The following is a 15,610-nucleotide window of genomic DNA, read 5'->3' on the forward strand; positions in this document are numbered from 1 at the left end:
TTCGTTTCTGCTGCCGTTTATTTCTCTGAATCCATGGTGGACGCTGGCATGAGGCGTTTCCTGAGGTGGCATTCCTTGGGGAGTGCTGCAGGCAGGCTATGTGAAGGGCAGGAAGGACAGGCCCTTCTTCCTCCCGCTGGCCGAGCCCGCTCCCGGCTTCCTGTGCGTTTTCCGGAGGGGCGCCAGGCTCCTGCTGAAGCTTTGCTGGGAACGGGGAACACAAAGGGAGCTCAGAGCACCCTTCTCACCTGGGAAAGCTTTTTTGTCCTGAAAAATGAAACCAAATGCCTCCCCAAACTTTCCAAGTGGTGCTGGGGAAATCCCCGTCACACCAGCATTGCTCTGTGTGCAGATCCCAGCGGGCTCCAGGGAGGGGACAGGAACCCTTAGGGAATCCTGCACAGCACTGAAAAGCTGCTTTTGAGATGTTATCGTGGAATACCAGAATGATTTCAGTTGGAAAGGACCTTAAGGATTATCCCAATCCACCCATTCCATGGCAGGGACACCTCCCACTGTCCCAGGTTTCTCCAGCCTGGCCTTGGGCACTGCCAGGGATCCAGGGGCAGCCACAGCTGCTCTGGGAATTCCATTCCAGTGTCTCTCCATCCTCCCAGCCAGGAATTCCCTCCCAATCTCCCATCCAGCCCTGCCCTCTGGCAGTGGAAGCCATTCCCTGTGTCCTGTCCCTCCATCCCTTGTCCCTCTACAGCTCTTTAGGACCTGCAAGGGCTCTGAGGTCTCTCAGGAGCCTTCTCCAGGCTCAACATTCCCAGCTCTCTCTGCTGAATTTGTTCTGGCCAGGTTGGACAGGGCTTGGAGCAGCCTGGGACAGTGGGAGGTGTCCCTGCCATGGCAGGGGTGGCACTGGATGATCCTGAAGGTCCCCTCCATCCCAATCTGTTCTGGGACTCTTCCCAGCTGGGATTACCTTTTGATCTACCTTCATCCTGGCCCTGTAGAAGGACACGGAGCTTGGGCAGTCAGGCAGGGCCATCTTCTGCATCTGCTCAAACTTGTCCTGCTCGTCCTCCTCCTGCCAGGGAAAAACATTTCCCATTCCAGGTGCAAACCACAGACGAGGAGACCTGGGACAACGACCCCGTTTGCTGCACCAAGCACCCACTCAGGCAGGGAAACCCTGGGAGTGAGAGGTTCCCCTTCCCACACCTTGGAGGAGCAGCTTTGGGCAGGGCTTGGGGCAAAAACCTGCCAAGGTTGGGATCTTCCCTGTGGGAAAATGAACATTCCCAGCTCTCCCAGCCTGGCTCCAGAGCAGAGGGGCTCCAGCCCTGCAGCAGCTCCGGGGCCTGCTCTGGGTCTCTGCAGCAGCTCCAGGTCCCGCTGCTGCTGGATCCAGGGCTGGAGGAGCTCTGCAGGTGAGGACTCACCTGAGTGGGGCAGAATTCCCCCTTCTGGTCACTCATTTTTATCTCTAAGAGTTCTGGGAGATGGGGAGTTGAACAGAAATGTGCTTTTCAGCATGAGAAAAGACCCCTCTGTCCCCAGAGTGGTGGCTCCTGCCACAGGAGCTTGGCTGCAGACCTGGGGTCCCAGGGGCTGGGAATTGGGCTCCCAAACATCCCTGCAGCCCCAGGCATTTGCCCAGTTCCTGATCCTCCACAGAGGCCCAGGTGCCTCAGTCACTGTTCTGATTTAGCCTCCAAACAGCAAAGGGAATGTGACAGCAGGATGTGCCTCCAGATATTCCCTTTGTGCCTCGCTCCTTATCCTTGTTTTTCTCCTCCTCCTCCTCCTTCACAGGCTCCCTCCTTCCCTCACACGTGGAGAATCAGCAGAACTCTGGGATAACTCACCAGGCACATGATTCTGTTTATGGGAATCATTCCAGGTCTGATGTTCCCACCCGGCGTCAGAGCTTCCCTCACATCTTTGGGCATAAGGAAGCATTCGCTGTACCAGATCTCAAACTCTGTGAGGAAAGAGGGGCAATTAATGGCTGTAATTAATGACCCAAAAGACAGCGTGGATTGGTTGTCCCTATGGATCAGGTGGGAGCTCAGAGCTCTTAAACCCTCAGACAGGAATTCCAGGGTTTGGAGTTTAAACGATGGGAAAAGTGGATTTAAGGAGGCTGAGGTGGCCAGGAGGTGGTGGCCAGCTCTGGGGACAGTCCCCTGGCCATGAGAAGGCCCCGCTCCTGCAGCCCCCAGAATTCCTTAGGAACGGGCAGCACGGCTGGGGCTCGGATTTCAATCCCACACACTCCAGCACAGCCATTTGCCATCCCATAATAGGCAGTGAGAACACAGAGCAGGTGGGAATTCTGTCCTCAGTGATCCTGGGCATTTCCCAGGCACTGCACTCGGGGTGAGCCCTGCGTGTTTGAACAAACAGCAAACATCTGGAGCACCCAAAATTCCCAAACCCGGATCCAGCAGTGATCCGTGACTGGCTCCTGTTTATCCCTGGAATGATGGGAATGGTGGGAATGATGGGAATGATGGGAATGATGGGAATGATGGGAATGATGGGAATGATGGGAATGATTATCCCATTCCTGCCAGCGTGGGATGCTCTGATGGATCCAAGCTGTCCCCGGCCAAATGTTGGCATGGGCACAGCATCCAGATGTTTGGGACTCTGGAATTCCTACATAGACTGGCTTCCCTTAGAGGGGCAAATCCAGGGATACAGCAGGGGTATCCACAAATCTGGTATCCACAGATTTCAAGGTGGAGCCCAGCAGGAATTTGCAGGGATTTCCCAGGCAGAGCTGTGGCCAAGTTCTTTTTGCTGATCAGGCTGCAACTCTGGACCCTGGAAATCACATGGGGACAGAGGAAATATTGGGAATCCAGAGGCAAAGCCCCATCCCAGGGCAATTCCTTAACCACCTCCTCTGTTAAAATCAAGGATGAGATCCGGGGTCAGCAAGGTGAAATTCCTTGTGGGAGGCTTTTCCCTTGGTGGGACCAAGGAGTAGAGGGACATTGTCTGGGAGAGAGGATCTGCAGCAATTCAAGGTTAGGTCAGAAACCCCCACCTGATTCTGGATAAAATCCAGTCTGGAACAGGAAAAAGGACAACAAAGAAGGGTATTTGGCAAGGGCTGGAGGGACAGGACACAGGGAATGGCTTCCACTGCCAGAGGGCAGGGCTGGGTGGGAGATTGGGAAGGGATTCCTGGCTAGGAGGATGGGGAGGGCTGGGATGGAATTCCCAGAGCAGCTGTGGCTGTCCCTGGATCCCTGGCAGTGCCCAAGGCCAGGCTGGAGCAGCCTGGGATGGTGGGAGGGGATTGGGATTGGAACTGGATAAGTTTTAAGTTCCCTTCCACCCCAAACCATCCCGGGACTCCACGGTGTTTGTGATGCCCCAGCCTGGATCTGCCCCAGCTGAGCTGGGCCCTGCTGCTCCGTACCTGAGATGAGCCTTTTCCTGGACTTGTCCACGAGCTGCTGGCAGTACTGGATCTCCACCTTCAGGTCCTGCAGCTCATTGAAGCCAGTCCTGTGCTCCTCTGTCAGCTCCTTCAGCTTCTGGATGAGGGCAAACTCCTTCTCGTCGATGATCAGCTGCCCCTTCTCATCCGTGTACTCCCCTGCAGAGGGGGAAAAGGAAGGGAAGGTTCTGCTGAGGGTGGAGAGCACAGACACCTGATGGAGGCTCCCAGGGGGAAAACCCCTGGGATTGTTTCAATGGGATATTGGGAAGGAATTCCTGGCTGGGAGGGTTGGGGAGGCACAGGGAAGCTGTGGCAGTGGCCAGGGCCAGGTTGGATTTGGTTTGGGATAGTGGAAGGTGTCAGGGGTGGAGTGGGATGATCCTTAACATCCCTTCCAACCATCCCATGGTCCTGTGAGCACCCAAAGTGCTGGAGCTCCGTGGTTCTGTCCCTGCTGCCTCCTCACCCTCCTGGCTCCGCTTCCTCTTCCGCGCCTCCAGAGCCTCCTTGATTCCCTCCACCTGCTGCTTGATGTGGTTGATCCTCTGTACCACGGAACGGCTCCTCTTCTTCCTGGAAGCCAGGATTCTCTTGTTCTCCCTGAAGATCCTGTAGATCTCCTGCCCAGCCTCCTCCTTAAACATCTCAAACGCCTCCTGCTTGGATGGAGGGGTGCTGAAAGCAGATACAGACACGGGAGGTCACCCTGCCCTGCCCTGCAGCAAGGAGTGAATGGTTCAGCTGGAAAACCCTCCAAGATCACCGAGCCCAAGCATCCCCCAGCACTGCCAAGGCCACCACTGACCCATGTCCCCAGGTGCCACATCCATATGGATGTCACATCTCTCCAGGGATGGGGACTCCACCCCTGCCCTGGGTACTGCCAGGGCTGGAGAGCCCCTTCCAGGAAGGAATATTCCCAATATTCCTGAGCCTGCCCTGGCCCAGCCTGAGGCTGTTCTCTCTCCTCCTGTCCCTGTTCCTGGGAGCACAGCCCGACCCCCCCGGCTGTCCCCTCCTGTCAGGAGCTGTGCAGAGCCACAAGGTCCCCCTGAGCCTCCTTTTCTCCAGGCTCAGCCCTTTCCCAGCTCCCTCAGCTGCTCCTGGGGCTCCAGACCCTTCCCTGGACACACTGCAGCCCCTCAGGGTTGTGAGAGGCCCAGACTCAGGCCCTCAGTCCTTGGGGGTAGCCAGAGCTGAGTTCTGATGGGATTTCCATGGGTTTCTTTGGGGTCTCTGTCCCCGTGCCCACCCCAACAGCCGCTGTCCCCCAGGCTGCTCCCAGAACAAAGTTCTGCACACAGAACTCTGAGGAACCATATTCCTCAGAGCTGAGTATTCCCTGGAAAGCCAGCCTTTCACGGGTTGAACTTTCCCCAAAATAATGGATATTGTTCCTGCCTATTGTTAAACAAATGCCTCTGCTCCTCCCATGCTGCGTTCCCAGCAGGGGCCAGGCCCCTCTGGAGCCAAACCCCGCAGCTCCAAGCCCTGGCAAGTCCTGCCTGCTTCCCAAGCTGGAATTCCAAGTGCCATTCCCGAGTTTTCTATGAGATGGCTTTGCTGCCAGCGTGTCCCCTGAACAGCTGCTGTTATTCCAACATGAGCCACTCCAGGAAAACAAAGGGAGAATGTCACAGCCCACAGGATGCTGCTGTGTGCTGCTGGAATTCCTGGAGAGCAGGATGGATTTGGGAGCAGAGGGCAGGAACTGAACACCATGGAATGATTTGGGTTGGATCTTAAAGCTCATGTTGTTCCAAGGCAGGTACCCAGAAGTTTCTCCATTCCTCACTCCAGCCTGGGCAAAGGCAAATTCCAGCTCCTGCCTTCCCTGGGTGACCTCTTAAGGGCATTTTCCAGCTCCTCTGTGGCTGTGTGATGCTGTTCCCATGGCAGAAGGCTGGCACAGGGCTGTAAACAACAGCCCCTGGGCAAAGTGCCACAGCTGCAGCTCCCAGAGCCAGCTCCAGCTGCTGGCAGTGCCCTGGGCTGTGCCCCTGCAGCTGCAGCAGCCTGTCCTGCCAGCCTGGGAGCGTCACAGGGACACAAATCCCATGGTGAGGAGCTCCAGGAGGGAATTCTGCAACAGCATCACTGCTCTGCTGAAGCCCAGAAACCACATCTGGGCTGAAACCCAGGGTGGGCAGCAGGGAATGGGGAATTCTGCCCCTCTGCCCCTGTGCTCAGGTGATTCCCAACCTGCAGAGCTCCTCCAGCTCCCCCTGGATCCAACAGCAGCAGGACCTGAGCTGCTGCAGAGATCCAGAGGAGGCCCCAGAGTTGCTGCAGGGCTGGAGCCCCTCTGCTCTGGAGCCAGGCTGGGAGGGCTGGGAATGTTCCCCTGGAGAGGAGAAGGCTCCAGGGAGAGCTCAGAGCCCCTCACAGGGCCTGAAGGGGCTCCAGGAGAGCTGCAGAGGGACTGGGGACAAGGGCTGGAGGGACAGGACACAGGGAATGGCTCCCACTGCCAGAGGGCAGGGCTGGGTGGGAGACTGGGCAGGAATTGTTCCCTGGGAGGGTGGGCAGGCCCTGGCACAGGGTGCCCAGAGCAGCTGTGGCTGTCCCTGGATCCCTGGCAGTGCCCAAGGCCAGGCTGGAGCAGCCTGGGACAGTGGGAGGTGTCCCTGCCATGGCAGGGTGGAATGGGATCATCCCTCAGTTCCCTTCCAACCCAAGCCAGCCTGGAATTGGAACTCCATGATTCTGTAGATCCATTTCCATGACTCTGGGGATTTCTGGCTGGGTATGAGGTCTCCCTGCAGTTTTCCCACTCACCAAAGGGATGCTGAAGTTTTCAGAGAGTAAAGAAGTCAATTAATTGAAATTAAAGTAAAGTAAAATTAAAGAACTTCAATTAACTGGAGTTTTTAAATATTAAAGAGCAGCTGGCCAGGGCAGAGCTGGAAGCACAGAGGTGTCCTGGATTCCCTGAAGATCTCCAAACCTCTCCCCTTTGGAGTCAGGGATCACAACCCAACCACCGCAGTGAAAAGCACCCTCTGGAAAAGGGGATTGACTCCCTCACTGGGAAAACCCACCTGAGCTTCTGGGAATCTTCCAAAGATGAGGTTGAGGCCTCTTCATCACTCTCCTGGTCACCTCCTTCCTCTTCCTCACCCAGATCCTTGGCAGGACTTGCAGAGTCACCCTCACTTGTCTCAGGAGGGATCTCACCTCTTTCCTTCCTGGCAGGGGGAAAAGATGAACCAGATTCATGAATTCTTCACCAGAGAGGTCTAGAACCAAAACATGCTGCGGGTTTGGCTTTGCTGAGTTCAAAACTGCTGATCTGAGGTAGCTTCTGCCAAAGTTTCCAGGGAATATCACTGACCAGGAATAAAATCAGCCTTGTCCCCACAAATCCTTAATTCTCAGAGTGAAGGAGCTGCCCTGGACACGGTGGAACAAAGGCCAGGCTGGATGAGCTCTCCTGAGAAGGATCACAAGGACAGCAGTGCCAGCTTTGGGCACAGCTGGACAGAGCCCAACCCTCTCCAAAAGGAATCTCCAGGGATTTGATCCAATTTAAACCAAATTTGATCCATTTAAACTAAGCCTGGCTCCCTGCTCCTTTCCCTCCACAAACCCCTCCAGCTTCAGCTGCAGGGAACAGAATCATCATGGAATCCTGGAATGGTTTGGGTTGGGAGGGACTTTAAAACCCATCCCATGGCAGGGACACCTCCCACTGTCCCAGGCTGCTCCAGCCTGGCCTTGGGCACTGCCAGGGATCCAGGGGCAGCCACAGCTGCTCTGGGATCCCATCCCAGCCCCTCCCACCCTCCCAGGGGGTTTTTCCTGAGGAATGGTGTGACCAGGAGAGTGGGATTTGGAACACACACAGAGGAATGTTTGCCACATCTCCTGGAGTCTCCTAAAACCAACAGAGCACAGCAGAGCCCAGGGGTCATGTGGGCACCAAAGCCTTGGTGGTTCCTCTGCTCCCTCCACGGGGACTCTGAAATGTCAGGGAGGAACCAAGCAGGGATTTACTTCTGTAAACTGAGGGCTCCTCCTCTGCTCAGGACTGCCTGGTTCCCCCTTCCCTCCCCAAATCTCTGCTCCTCTGGCAGCTCCCTCCATTCCTTCCTCCACGGGCTGCACATTCCTGCCCCACCAGAGCTGGGTCCTGCACCTGGGGCACCACAAGGACTGGGGACAACAGCTGGGAAACTGGGAAAGGCCCTGAGGGGGACAGGAGGTGCCAGGGAACAGGGACAGGGCAAGGGGAAACAGCCCCAGGCTGGGCCAGGGGAGGCTCAGGGTGGATATTGGGAAAATTCCTTCCCCAAAAGGGCTCTCCAGCCCTGGCACAGCTGCCCAGGGTAGGGGTGGAGTCCCCATTGCTGGAGGGATTTAAAAGCCCTGTGGCTGTGGCACTTGGGGACACGGTCAGGGGTGGCTTTGGCAGTGCTGGGTGGGCTCAATGATCTTGGAGAGCTTTTCCAGTCTTGACAATCCCATGATTCCACGATTATCAGAGCTACAGGAGACGTGTCTGACTGCTGAACTCACTCTTCATCCTTCTTGGATGGTGTGGAAGCACCTCCAGTCTCAAGGGTCCCTGCATCCAAAGCCTCTCCCTTAGCAGCTGCACCTCCCTGCAAAGACACAGGAACAACCCCTCTGTCCACACCACGGAAGCTGCACAGGCCTCCCCCAGCAGCCCCTGGAACAGCCTCACGTGGGAACTGAAAACTCTGGGAGAGCCCACAGGAGGATTTGTGGATTAGGTGGGATTTATACACTTGGCTCCAGCAATTATAGGGATAAAAAAAAGGGATCTCAGCAGAGGCAGGGCCTCACCTTCTCCAGCCCAGGGACACACAGGTCACTTTGGAGATTGCATTGCACAGGACAGGGGGATGGGGATTTAAACTGAAAGGGGCACTGTTTACATGGGATATTGGGAAGGGATTCCTGGCTGGGAGGGTGGGGAGGCCCTGGGCTGGGATTCCCAGAGCAGCTGTGGCTGCCCCTGGATCCCTGGCAGTGCCCAAGGCCAGGCTGGATTTGGTTTGGAGCACCCTGGGATGGAGGGAGGTGTCCCTGCCCTTGGGATGGGATGATCTTTAGTGCTCCTTCCAACCCAAACCTTTCTGGGGTTCTAATTCCCATTTCACCAATGATTCTGTGCAGATGAAGGCCCCAGTTAACCCCTCTGCTGCCAGGAATTCCTCTCTGTTAATGGTGGAATCTCTGCTCCGGACACATTCTTTGACAAACTCACCCCGCTGACATTCCTGAGTTTGATTCCAACAATTCCAATTTATCCAGTTCCCACCTTGGCAGCAGAGGAGGTGGGCTCTGGGCAGGCCAGGCCCCAGGAATTACCGTGTCCCTCTGGCCCTGCTGCTGCTGCTGCTCAGCCTTGGGCAGACGCAGGTCGGAACTGGAGTCAGACTCAGACCCTGAAGTGATGTCCCTCTGTCCCAGCCTGTACTTGTTCCACAGCCTGAACTCCACTTCTTCCTCCTGTTGGCTGAGGAAATCCGGCCCTTTAGGAATCCCTTCCCACCTGTGATCCCTGCCAAAGTCACATTCCCAAGGAAAAACCCGTTTTCCCTGTGGTTTTATCCCTCTACACCCTCCCACGCTTCCCACCATAACCTTTGTCCACTGTCTTCCCCTCCTTTCTCATGACATTCCTTCAAGGCTCTTTAATATTTTGAAGCTTTTTGATGGTTATTTTAATACTTTCCAGGACTTTTTAATGACCCACATCAAACCCTACTCACTCTACTCAGTCCCAACCCCTTGTTTGGACCTTTAATCCAGGCTGGAGGGGGCTTGGAGCAGCCTGGGATAGTGGGAGGGGTCCCTGCCCATGGAATGGGATGGAACGGGATGATCCTTAACCCAAACCAGTCTGGAATCCCCAAACTTACCTTACAATCATTTTGAACTGTCTAAACACCTCCTGGATCTGCCTGACACTCACAATCTGAGGAAGAGAGGCACAAAGCAATCAATTTGGGTATTAATTATATAAAGGAGTTCCAAATAAATCAGTTTAAAGGGTTTTAAGATTCAGGAAAAGTCTCCCAGAGCCTCCAAACCAGCCAAAATGGAATGAAAGCATGCAATAGACTTAACATGCAAAAAAGAAATTAAATCACAATCCTGTAGTGGCCTTGGGGTGAGAAACAGGCTCTTCAAGAGGCATTTTCACTGCTCCTCTCTTGCAGGAAAAGGGGATGCAATCAGGATTTAAGTCCTTTTGTCACTACATACGTTGATTTCCTGAATGAGTCCTCTGAGGTATTTCTGGACTTGGGATCTGATTTCTGCTCTCTGGCTCGTAGTCAGGGGCGTGTAACTCATGCCTGAACGATTTGACTGCAAACAAAAGGTGGAAAACTGAGAATCAGGGAGTTACAAACAGCCAAGGGAGCCTGGGGGACCATGGGGACACAGCTCTGGGCAGGCCCTGCCGTGGTGGGACAAGGAGGGATGGGTTTGAACTAAAAGAGGAGAGGTTCAGGCTGGATTTAAGGAAGGAATTCTTGGCTGTGAGGGTGGCACAGGATGCCCAGAGCAGCCCCTGGATCCCTGGCAGTGCCCAAGGCCAGGCTGGATTTGGTTTGGAGCAGCCTGGGACAGTGGGAGGTGTCCCTGCCATGGCAGGGGTGGCACTGGATGGGCTTTAGGGTCCCTTCCAACCCAAACCATTCTGGAATTCTGTGATTCCACTGCTCTGGCAAACACCTGGAATTGTTGTGCCCATTTCTGCTTGGGATTCTCATCACCTGACTGGGCAGGAGATGGGATTTGGGAGCAAGCAACCAACAGAAGAGCCTGGAACAAACCCAGACCCATCTCCAGTGGGATGGAAATTCCACCACAATCCCTCGGTGTGGGATCTCCAGAGGGTTCCCTGAGCCCCGGGGATGGTGCTGGGAGCAGAAGGAGGGACACAGCCCCACTGGACAGTGAATCCACTGCTCCTCACCAAGGCGTCCTGCATGATCAGCTCTTGCCTCAGGAGCTGGATCTCCTTCTCCAGAGCCTTCACTGATGCCTAAGAGGGGAAAAAAGGGTGAGCAAACAACTAAATCATATTGGGGAAAATAAAAACTGCTAAAAGCAGCACGAAATTGGCTGCTGGAGAATATCCCAGCTCCCTCAGGGCTTGCAGCAGGGAATCAGTGGGTCTGGAAATCAGTTTGGTTTTCCTTTGGTTAGCTCCCTACAGGACACTTTCTGCAGAGCCTGCCCAAGGCATCAAAGAAGGGCCACTGCTTCTTAATGGCATGAATTCCTGGTCTGGAATTGCAGGGCCCATCAAATTCCAAGCTCTGGGATATTATCCTGGAAGCCAAGCACCGTGCAGGGCTCACCTCTGCCCTGAACTCAGCAGGAACTGGGACAAAGGAGAGATTTCCCTGTGCTGGATTTGACTGAGTTTCTCCATAACATGGAATATCTTCAAGGATTCACTATTTAAAATGTGCTTCCAGAAAGGTGGGTACAAAACCCTTGGGATTCAGGGAGAAGAGTGGACACTGAGCTGCTTTGAAGTGACCTCTGGAGCACCAAAGCACAAAGTTCCCTTCCAGTTTCAGCTCCTCCAGTTTGGTTTTCACTCTGAAAGTGCACTGCAATGTCCTGTGATCCCTTCCTTTAAAGGATCTCCTTAATTAATCAAACTTTCTAATTGTGCAGAAGCTGTTCTGTTACCAGCAGCAACAGGGATGAAGCTGCAGGAGGACTGGAGATGATTTCCCTGCATGTCAGGGGAAAAATTCACCATCAAATCTCTCCGTTGAGAGCTGAATCTCATCAGAAAAACGTGGAATATGCAGAAGAAAGAACTCCCAGGAAGACGTGAATACCTGCATGGTTGTGCCTTAGCCCAGGGAACTGTAATTAAAAACCTATTAAAAGGTTTAATATGGGTCCTTTTGATCACCCACCTAAAATCAGCAGCGCCAGCTGGGCTGAGGAAGGGTCATTCATTAAACCACCTCATTTCCCTCTGGTTTTTGAGGTAATTATCCTAAATATTAATGGCAATATGATCACACTGCCCTTCCTGCTGCCCGTACCTCCCGGTAGAAGGGCTCGTTGGGGGCAGGCTCTGCTGTCACCCAGTTCATCCTGGTGGCAAAGCGGAGGGAGGACAGCTGCAAAGCAAAGGCTTGAAGTAAATAAAGGAGAAATATTGGCAGAAATAGCACTTTCCTAATCTTTCTACTTAATTCTGTCAGAGCCAAGAGCAGAGAAACAGCAAATCTGTGAATTGTTCCAGGTGATTCCTTCCTGTTTGCTACAGATCCACCTCACACAGGGGGATTTTCACCCATTTTATCATTTTCAGGTTAAAAAACAACCTCGGGGAGGGTCCCTCTGATTCCTGCTCCAGCAGGGAGCCAGCTCAGCTCTGCTGGGAACTGGGGCAATTCCAGGGAGCCCATGAGGTGATGTCCCACAGAAAGACATGAAATGATAATAGAAATAATAATAGAAATAATAATAGAAATAATAGTAATAATAGGAAAAGGAAGGAGGAGGAGGAGGAGGAGGAGGAGGAGGAGAAGGAGAAGGAGAAGGAGAAGGAGAAGGAGAAGGAGAAGGAGAAGGAGAAGGAGAAGGAGAAGGAGAAGGAGAAGGAGAAGGAGAAGGAGAAGGAGAAGGAGAAGGAGAAGGAGAAGGAGAAGGAGAAGGAGAAGGAGAAGGAGAAGGAGAAGGAGAAGGAGAAGGAGAAGGAGAAGAAGGAGAAGGAGAAGGAGAAGGAGAAGGAGAAGGAGAAGGAGAAGGAGAAGGAGAAGGAGAAGGAGAAGGAGAAGGAGAAGGAGAAGGAGAAGGAGAAGGAGTGAGCTTAAATCTGAGCAGCTCCTGCCTGCTCTGCCTCTCGTCTGACAGGAGTCTGGTTTGGAGCCTTTGGGATAAGATGAGCTCTCCAAAGTTTGGGATGAATTAGGCAGGAAGTTTCCCTGTCAAAACCCTCCAGACTGTTTCTTAAAGCCAGCAGGAACAAGGCCTGGATTGTGCAGGAATTGCTCCAACTCACAGTCTCTTCCACATGCTCAGCTTCCCCATAGATGTTTGTCACCAGGACAGTGTTGCAGTTTCCCCCTGGGAAAAAATGATAATATAAATAAGGCAAATAATATAATTTTGGATGATGTTGTTGTTGTTTCTTTTTTTTGCAGTGATTTTATTATGTGCTGATTCAAATAGAGGAGAGGAATCCCAGAGTGGTTTGGGGTGGAAGGGACTTTAGTGATCCTTCAGTGCCACCCCTGCCATGGCAGGGACACCTCCCACTGTCCCAGGCTGCTCCAGCCTGGCCTTGGGCACTGCCAGGGGCAGCCACAGCTGCTCTGGGAATTCCAGCCCAGCCAGGAATCCCTTCCCAATATCCCACCTAAGGCTTCCTTCAGTTTAAAGAAGCACAAAGGGCACACCAGAGTGTAACTGTCCCTCCAAAGGGCACAGAAAAAGAGGCACGGAGTGGCTGAAAGGTGACATTTGTGTCTGATGGAGCGAGGATGCAGGAAGAGAATGGGAATAAGAACTCTGAGCTGCAGGTGTTTGTAAAGATTCTGTTTCTCAGGATGCCCAAGGAGGCTGTGGCTCCCCCTGGATCCCTGGAAGTGATTGGAGCACCCTGGGATCGTGGAGGGTGTCCCTGCCCATGGATGATCCTTTAGGATCCCTTCCAGCCCAACCCATCACAGGATTCCACAATCACTTAAGGCCTTGGGATGTGGTGTTCTCATCAGAACCCCGAATTTGGAGGGGCTGTGGGGGCTCCCAGCTCTTACCCAGCGAGTCCTTGAGCACGTGGGTGAGCTTGCTCTGGCGGAAGGGGATGTGCTCCCGCCGGGGGTCGGCCAGGGCGATCACCAGCTGCTCCAGGAACGACAGGGACTTGTTGATGTAGGAGGCCTCGACCCTCACCCGGCCCTCAGACTGCAAGGAGAGCAAAGGGGACAGCTCTGCTCACACAGCACCAGAGGGGGGCTCCTCGGCGGGGGAGAGCTCGGCAGGGCTGCTGTGGTTTTGGTTCTGGGCAACACAGAATGTCACGGAATCAGGGAATGGCTGGGTGGGAAAGGCCTCGTAGATGGAGCCCACCCAGCCCTCAGCACGGCCAAGCCAGCCCTGACTGTGTCCCCAAGTGCCACAGCCACAGGGATGTTAAATTCCCCCAGCAACGGGGACTCCACCCTGCCCTGGGCAGTGCCAGGGCTGCAGAGCCTTTTTGGGGAAGGAATTTTCCCAATATCCACCCTGAGCCTGCCCTGAAGCCGTTTCCTCCTGTCCCTGTCCCTGGGAGCAGAGCCCGACCCCCCCGGCTGTCCCCTCCTGTCAGGAGCTGTGCAGAGCCACAAGGTCCCCCTGAGCCTCCTTTTCTCCAGGATCAGCCCTTTCCCAGCTCCCTCAGCCCCTCCTGGGGCTCCAGCCCCTTCCCAGCTCTGTTCCCTTCCCTGTTTTTCCAAAGGGACCCCAAGGAACCTGAGCAGCTCCCATCACTCACCCCAGTCTTGCTCAGCCTCTCGGACCCTGCCAGGTCAATTAAGGTGATTTTAGATTTCAGGCATTTGTGCTTTGTGTAATCCCTGGAACGACACTGAGGGAGAGAGAAGCTGCACTTAGGGGCAGACAAAACTGAAATACAGGAAAAATCAAACTGCCAAGATCCTCTTGAGGTCCTAAAAAGTCGTTTCAGTCCACAGGGACAAGGCTGGAGCTCTCACCTCAATGTACATGGTGAAGATGCAGTGGGATCTGGAGGAATTCTTATTCAGGCTGTGCTCTGCTATCACTCTGTTGGTCTCACCCTGCCAATGGAGAGAAAATTCCAGGCCCAGCTCATGGAACTGTGGCTTTTTGAGGATAAGCCAGGCAACAGGCAGCATCTCTGTGGCTCTTTCCATTTCCTGATGTTTGGAAAAGCCAAGAGTTCCCCAAGCTTCCAATGGCACTGGAAATTCCCACAGGTGGGATGGCCACAGACCTGAACCTCTGCCAGGAACACAAAGGGCCCCAAAGTCCATCCCAACCACCCCTGCCATGGCAGGGACACCTCCCACTGTCCCAGGCTGCTCCAAACCCCATCCAACCTGGCCTTGGGCACTGCCAGGGATCCAGGGGCAGCCACAGCTGCTCTGGGAATCCCAGCCCAGCCCCTCCCCACCCTCCCAGCCAGGAATCCCTTCCCAATCTCCCACCCAGCCCTGCCCTCTGGCAGTGGAAGCCATTCCCTGTGTCCTGTCCCTCCAGCCCTTGTCCCCAGTCCCTCTGCAGCTCTCCTGGAGCCCCTTCAGGCCCTGGCAGGGGCTCTGAGCTCTCCCCGGATCTTTCTCCTCTCCAGGGGAACATTCCCAGCTTTTCCAGCCATCATCACCCTCCTTCTACTCTTGAAAAAGGAAGAGGCAGTTCCTGCACATTCCAGAGCTCAGGACAGCACTGGGTTATTAAAAAGGCCGGAGAAAGATTTTAAGGACAGCATCTGGCTCTGGATGAGGATCCCCTCCCTGCAGGCAGATCCAGTTATTCATCCCTGCTTTCCTCACAAACTGAAGCAGCCACGAGGAAAAGAAAGATCTCAGCAATCAAAGTCCCCTCACAAACCTCTCACCCCGACCAGTCCTGCTCTCAAACCCAACACTGCCATGAGCATCCCAAACCAGCTTTCCTCGGAGCATCTTCCAGAATCCCTGAGGGGATTTTCCTGTCCCTGAGGGACATTTTCCTTGCCAGACCAAGACTCTCCCGTTTCTCTCCCCACAGCCAAGAGGGCTGGCATGGTGTGGGCCTCATATTTCTGGGTCTGACAGATTTTACCCCGCTGGCAGCTGCCAACTTTTCCCCAAGGGAAAACTTCTCAAGAAAGCTTCTCCTCAAAACAGTCTTGGCAAACAACAACTCTCCTTCCTCAAAACAATCTTGGCAAACAACTCTCCTTCCTCAAAACAATCTTTGCAAACAACTCTCCTTCCTCTAAACAATATTTCTGCAGGTGGTGTTTTCCTTTTGTGGTTCTCAAAAAAAACCCCATTTTAGCTGTTTCTCCAGTTTAACCAATGGGATTGGGGAGGTGTCATTCCTATTCACCAATTGTGTTAAATTAAGTCTGTATGGGAATTCCTTATAAAAAACAGTAAGAATGAGACAATAAAGCTTTTTCTATGCGGTTTGACTTCTGAAATATTTGGAGTCCCACCATTTTCTCATGTCCTACAAGGA

The 15,610-nt window shown here is 53.9% G+C and overlaps 1 protein-coding gene across 2 annotated transcripts in view; it reads right to left on the bottom strand.

The window, feature by feature from the left end:
* The window catches only part of KIF9 (kinesin family member 9), a 21,029-nt gene continuing 5,419 nt past the window's right edge, over positions 1 to 15,610 (bottom strand). Inside the window, exons 8-23 of one of the 2 annotated variants that reach the window (XM_063417618.1) lie at positions 14,119 to 14,202; positions 13,899 to 13,991; positions 13,183 to 13,330; positions 12,426 to 12,490; positions 11,461 to 11,538; positions 10,365 to 10,433; positions 9,647 to 9,751; positions 9,301 to 9,356; positions 8,747 to 8,894; positions 7,928 to 8,013; positions 6,451 to 6,597; positions 3,876 to 4,084; positions 3,386 to 3,565; positions 1,818 to 1,933; positions 932 to 1,036; positions 1 to 204 (exon numbers count right to left, since the gene is read on the bottom strand). In XM_063417618.1, the coding sequence (XP_063273688.1) occupies positions 97 to 204; positions 932 to 1,036; positions 1,818 to 1,933; positions 3,386 to 3,565; positions 3,876 to 4,084; positions 6,451 to 6,597; positions 7,928 to 8,013; positions 8,747 to 8,894; positions 9,301 to 9,356; positions 9,647 to 9,751; positions 10,365 to 10,433; positions 11,461 to 11,538; positions 12,426 to 12,490; positions 13,183 to 13,330; positions 13,899 to 13,991; positions 14,119 to 14,202 (1,797 nt within the window). In that variant the 3' untranslated portion in view covers positions 1 to 96. Of the gene's footprint in view, positions 205 to 931; positions 1,037 to 1,817; positions 1,934 to 3,385; positions 3,566 to 3,875; positions 4,085 to 6,450; positions 6,598 to 7,927; positions 8,014 to 8,746; positions 8,895 to 9,300; positions 9,357 to 9,646; positions 9,752 to 10,364; positions 10,434 to 11,460; positions 11,539 to 12,425; positions 12,491 to 13,182; positions 13,427 to 13,898; positions 13,992 to 14,118; positions 14,203 to 15,610 lie in introns of those variants that run through there. The other variant, XM_063417629.1, reaches the window with a different exon arrangement.

This window comes from Prinia subflava, chromosome 1 (assembly GCF_021018805.1).
Source record: "Prinia subflava isolate CZ2003 ecotype Zambia chromosome 1, Cam_Psub_1.2, whole genome shotgun sequence".
NCBI classification, from domain to species: domain Eukaryota; kingdom Metazoa; phylum Chordata; class Aves; order Passeriformes; family Cisticolidae; genus Prinia; species Prinia subflava.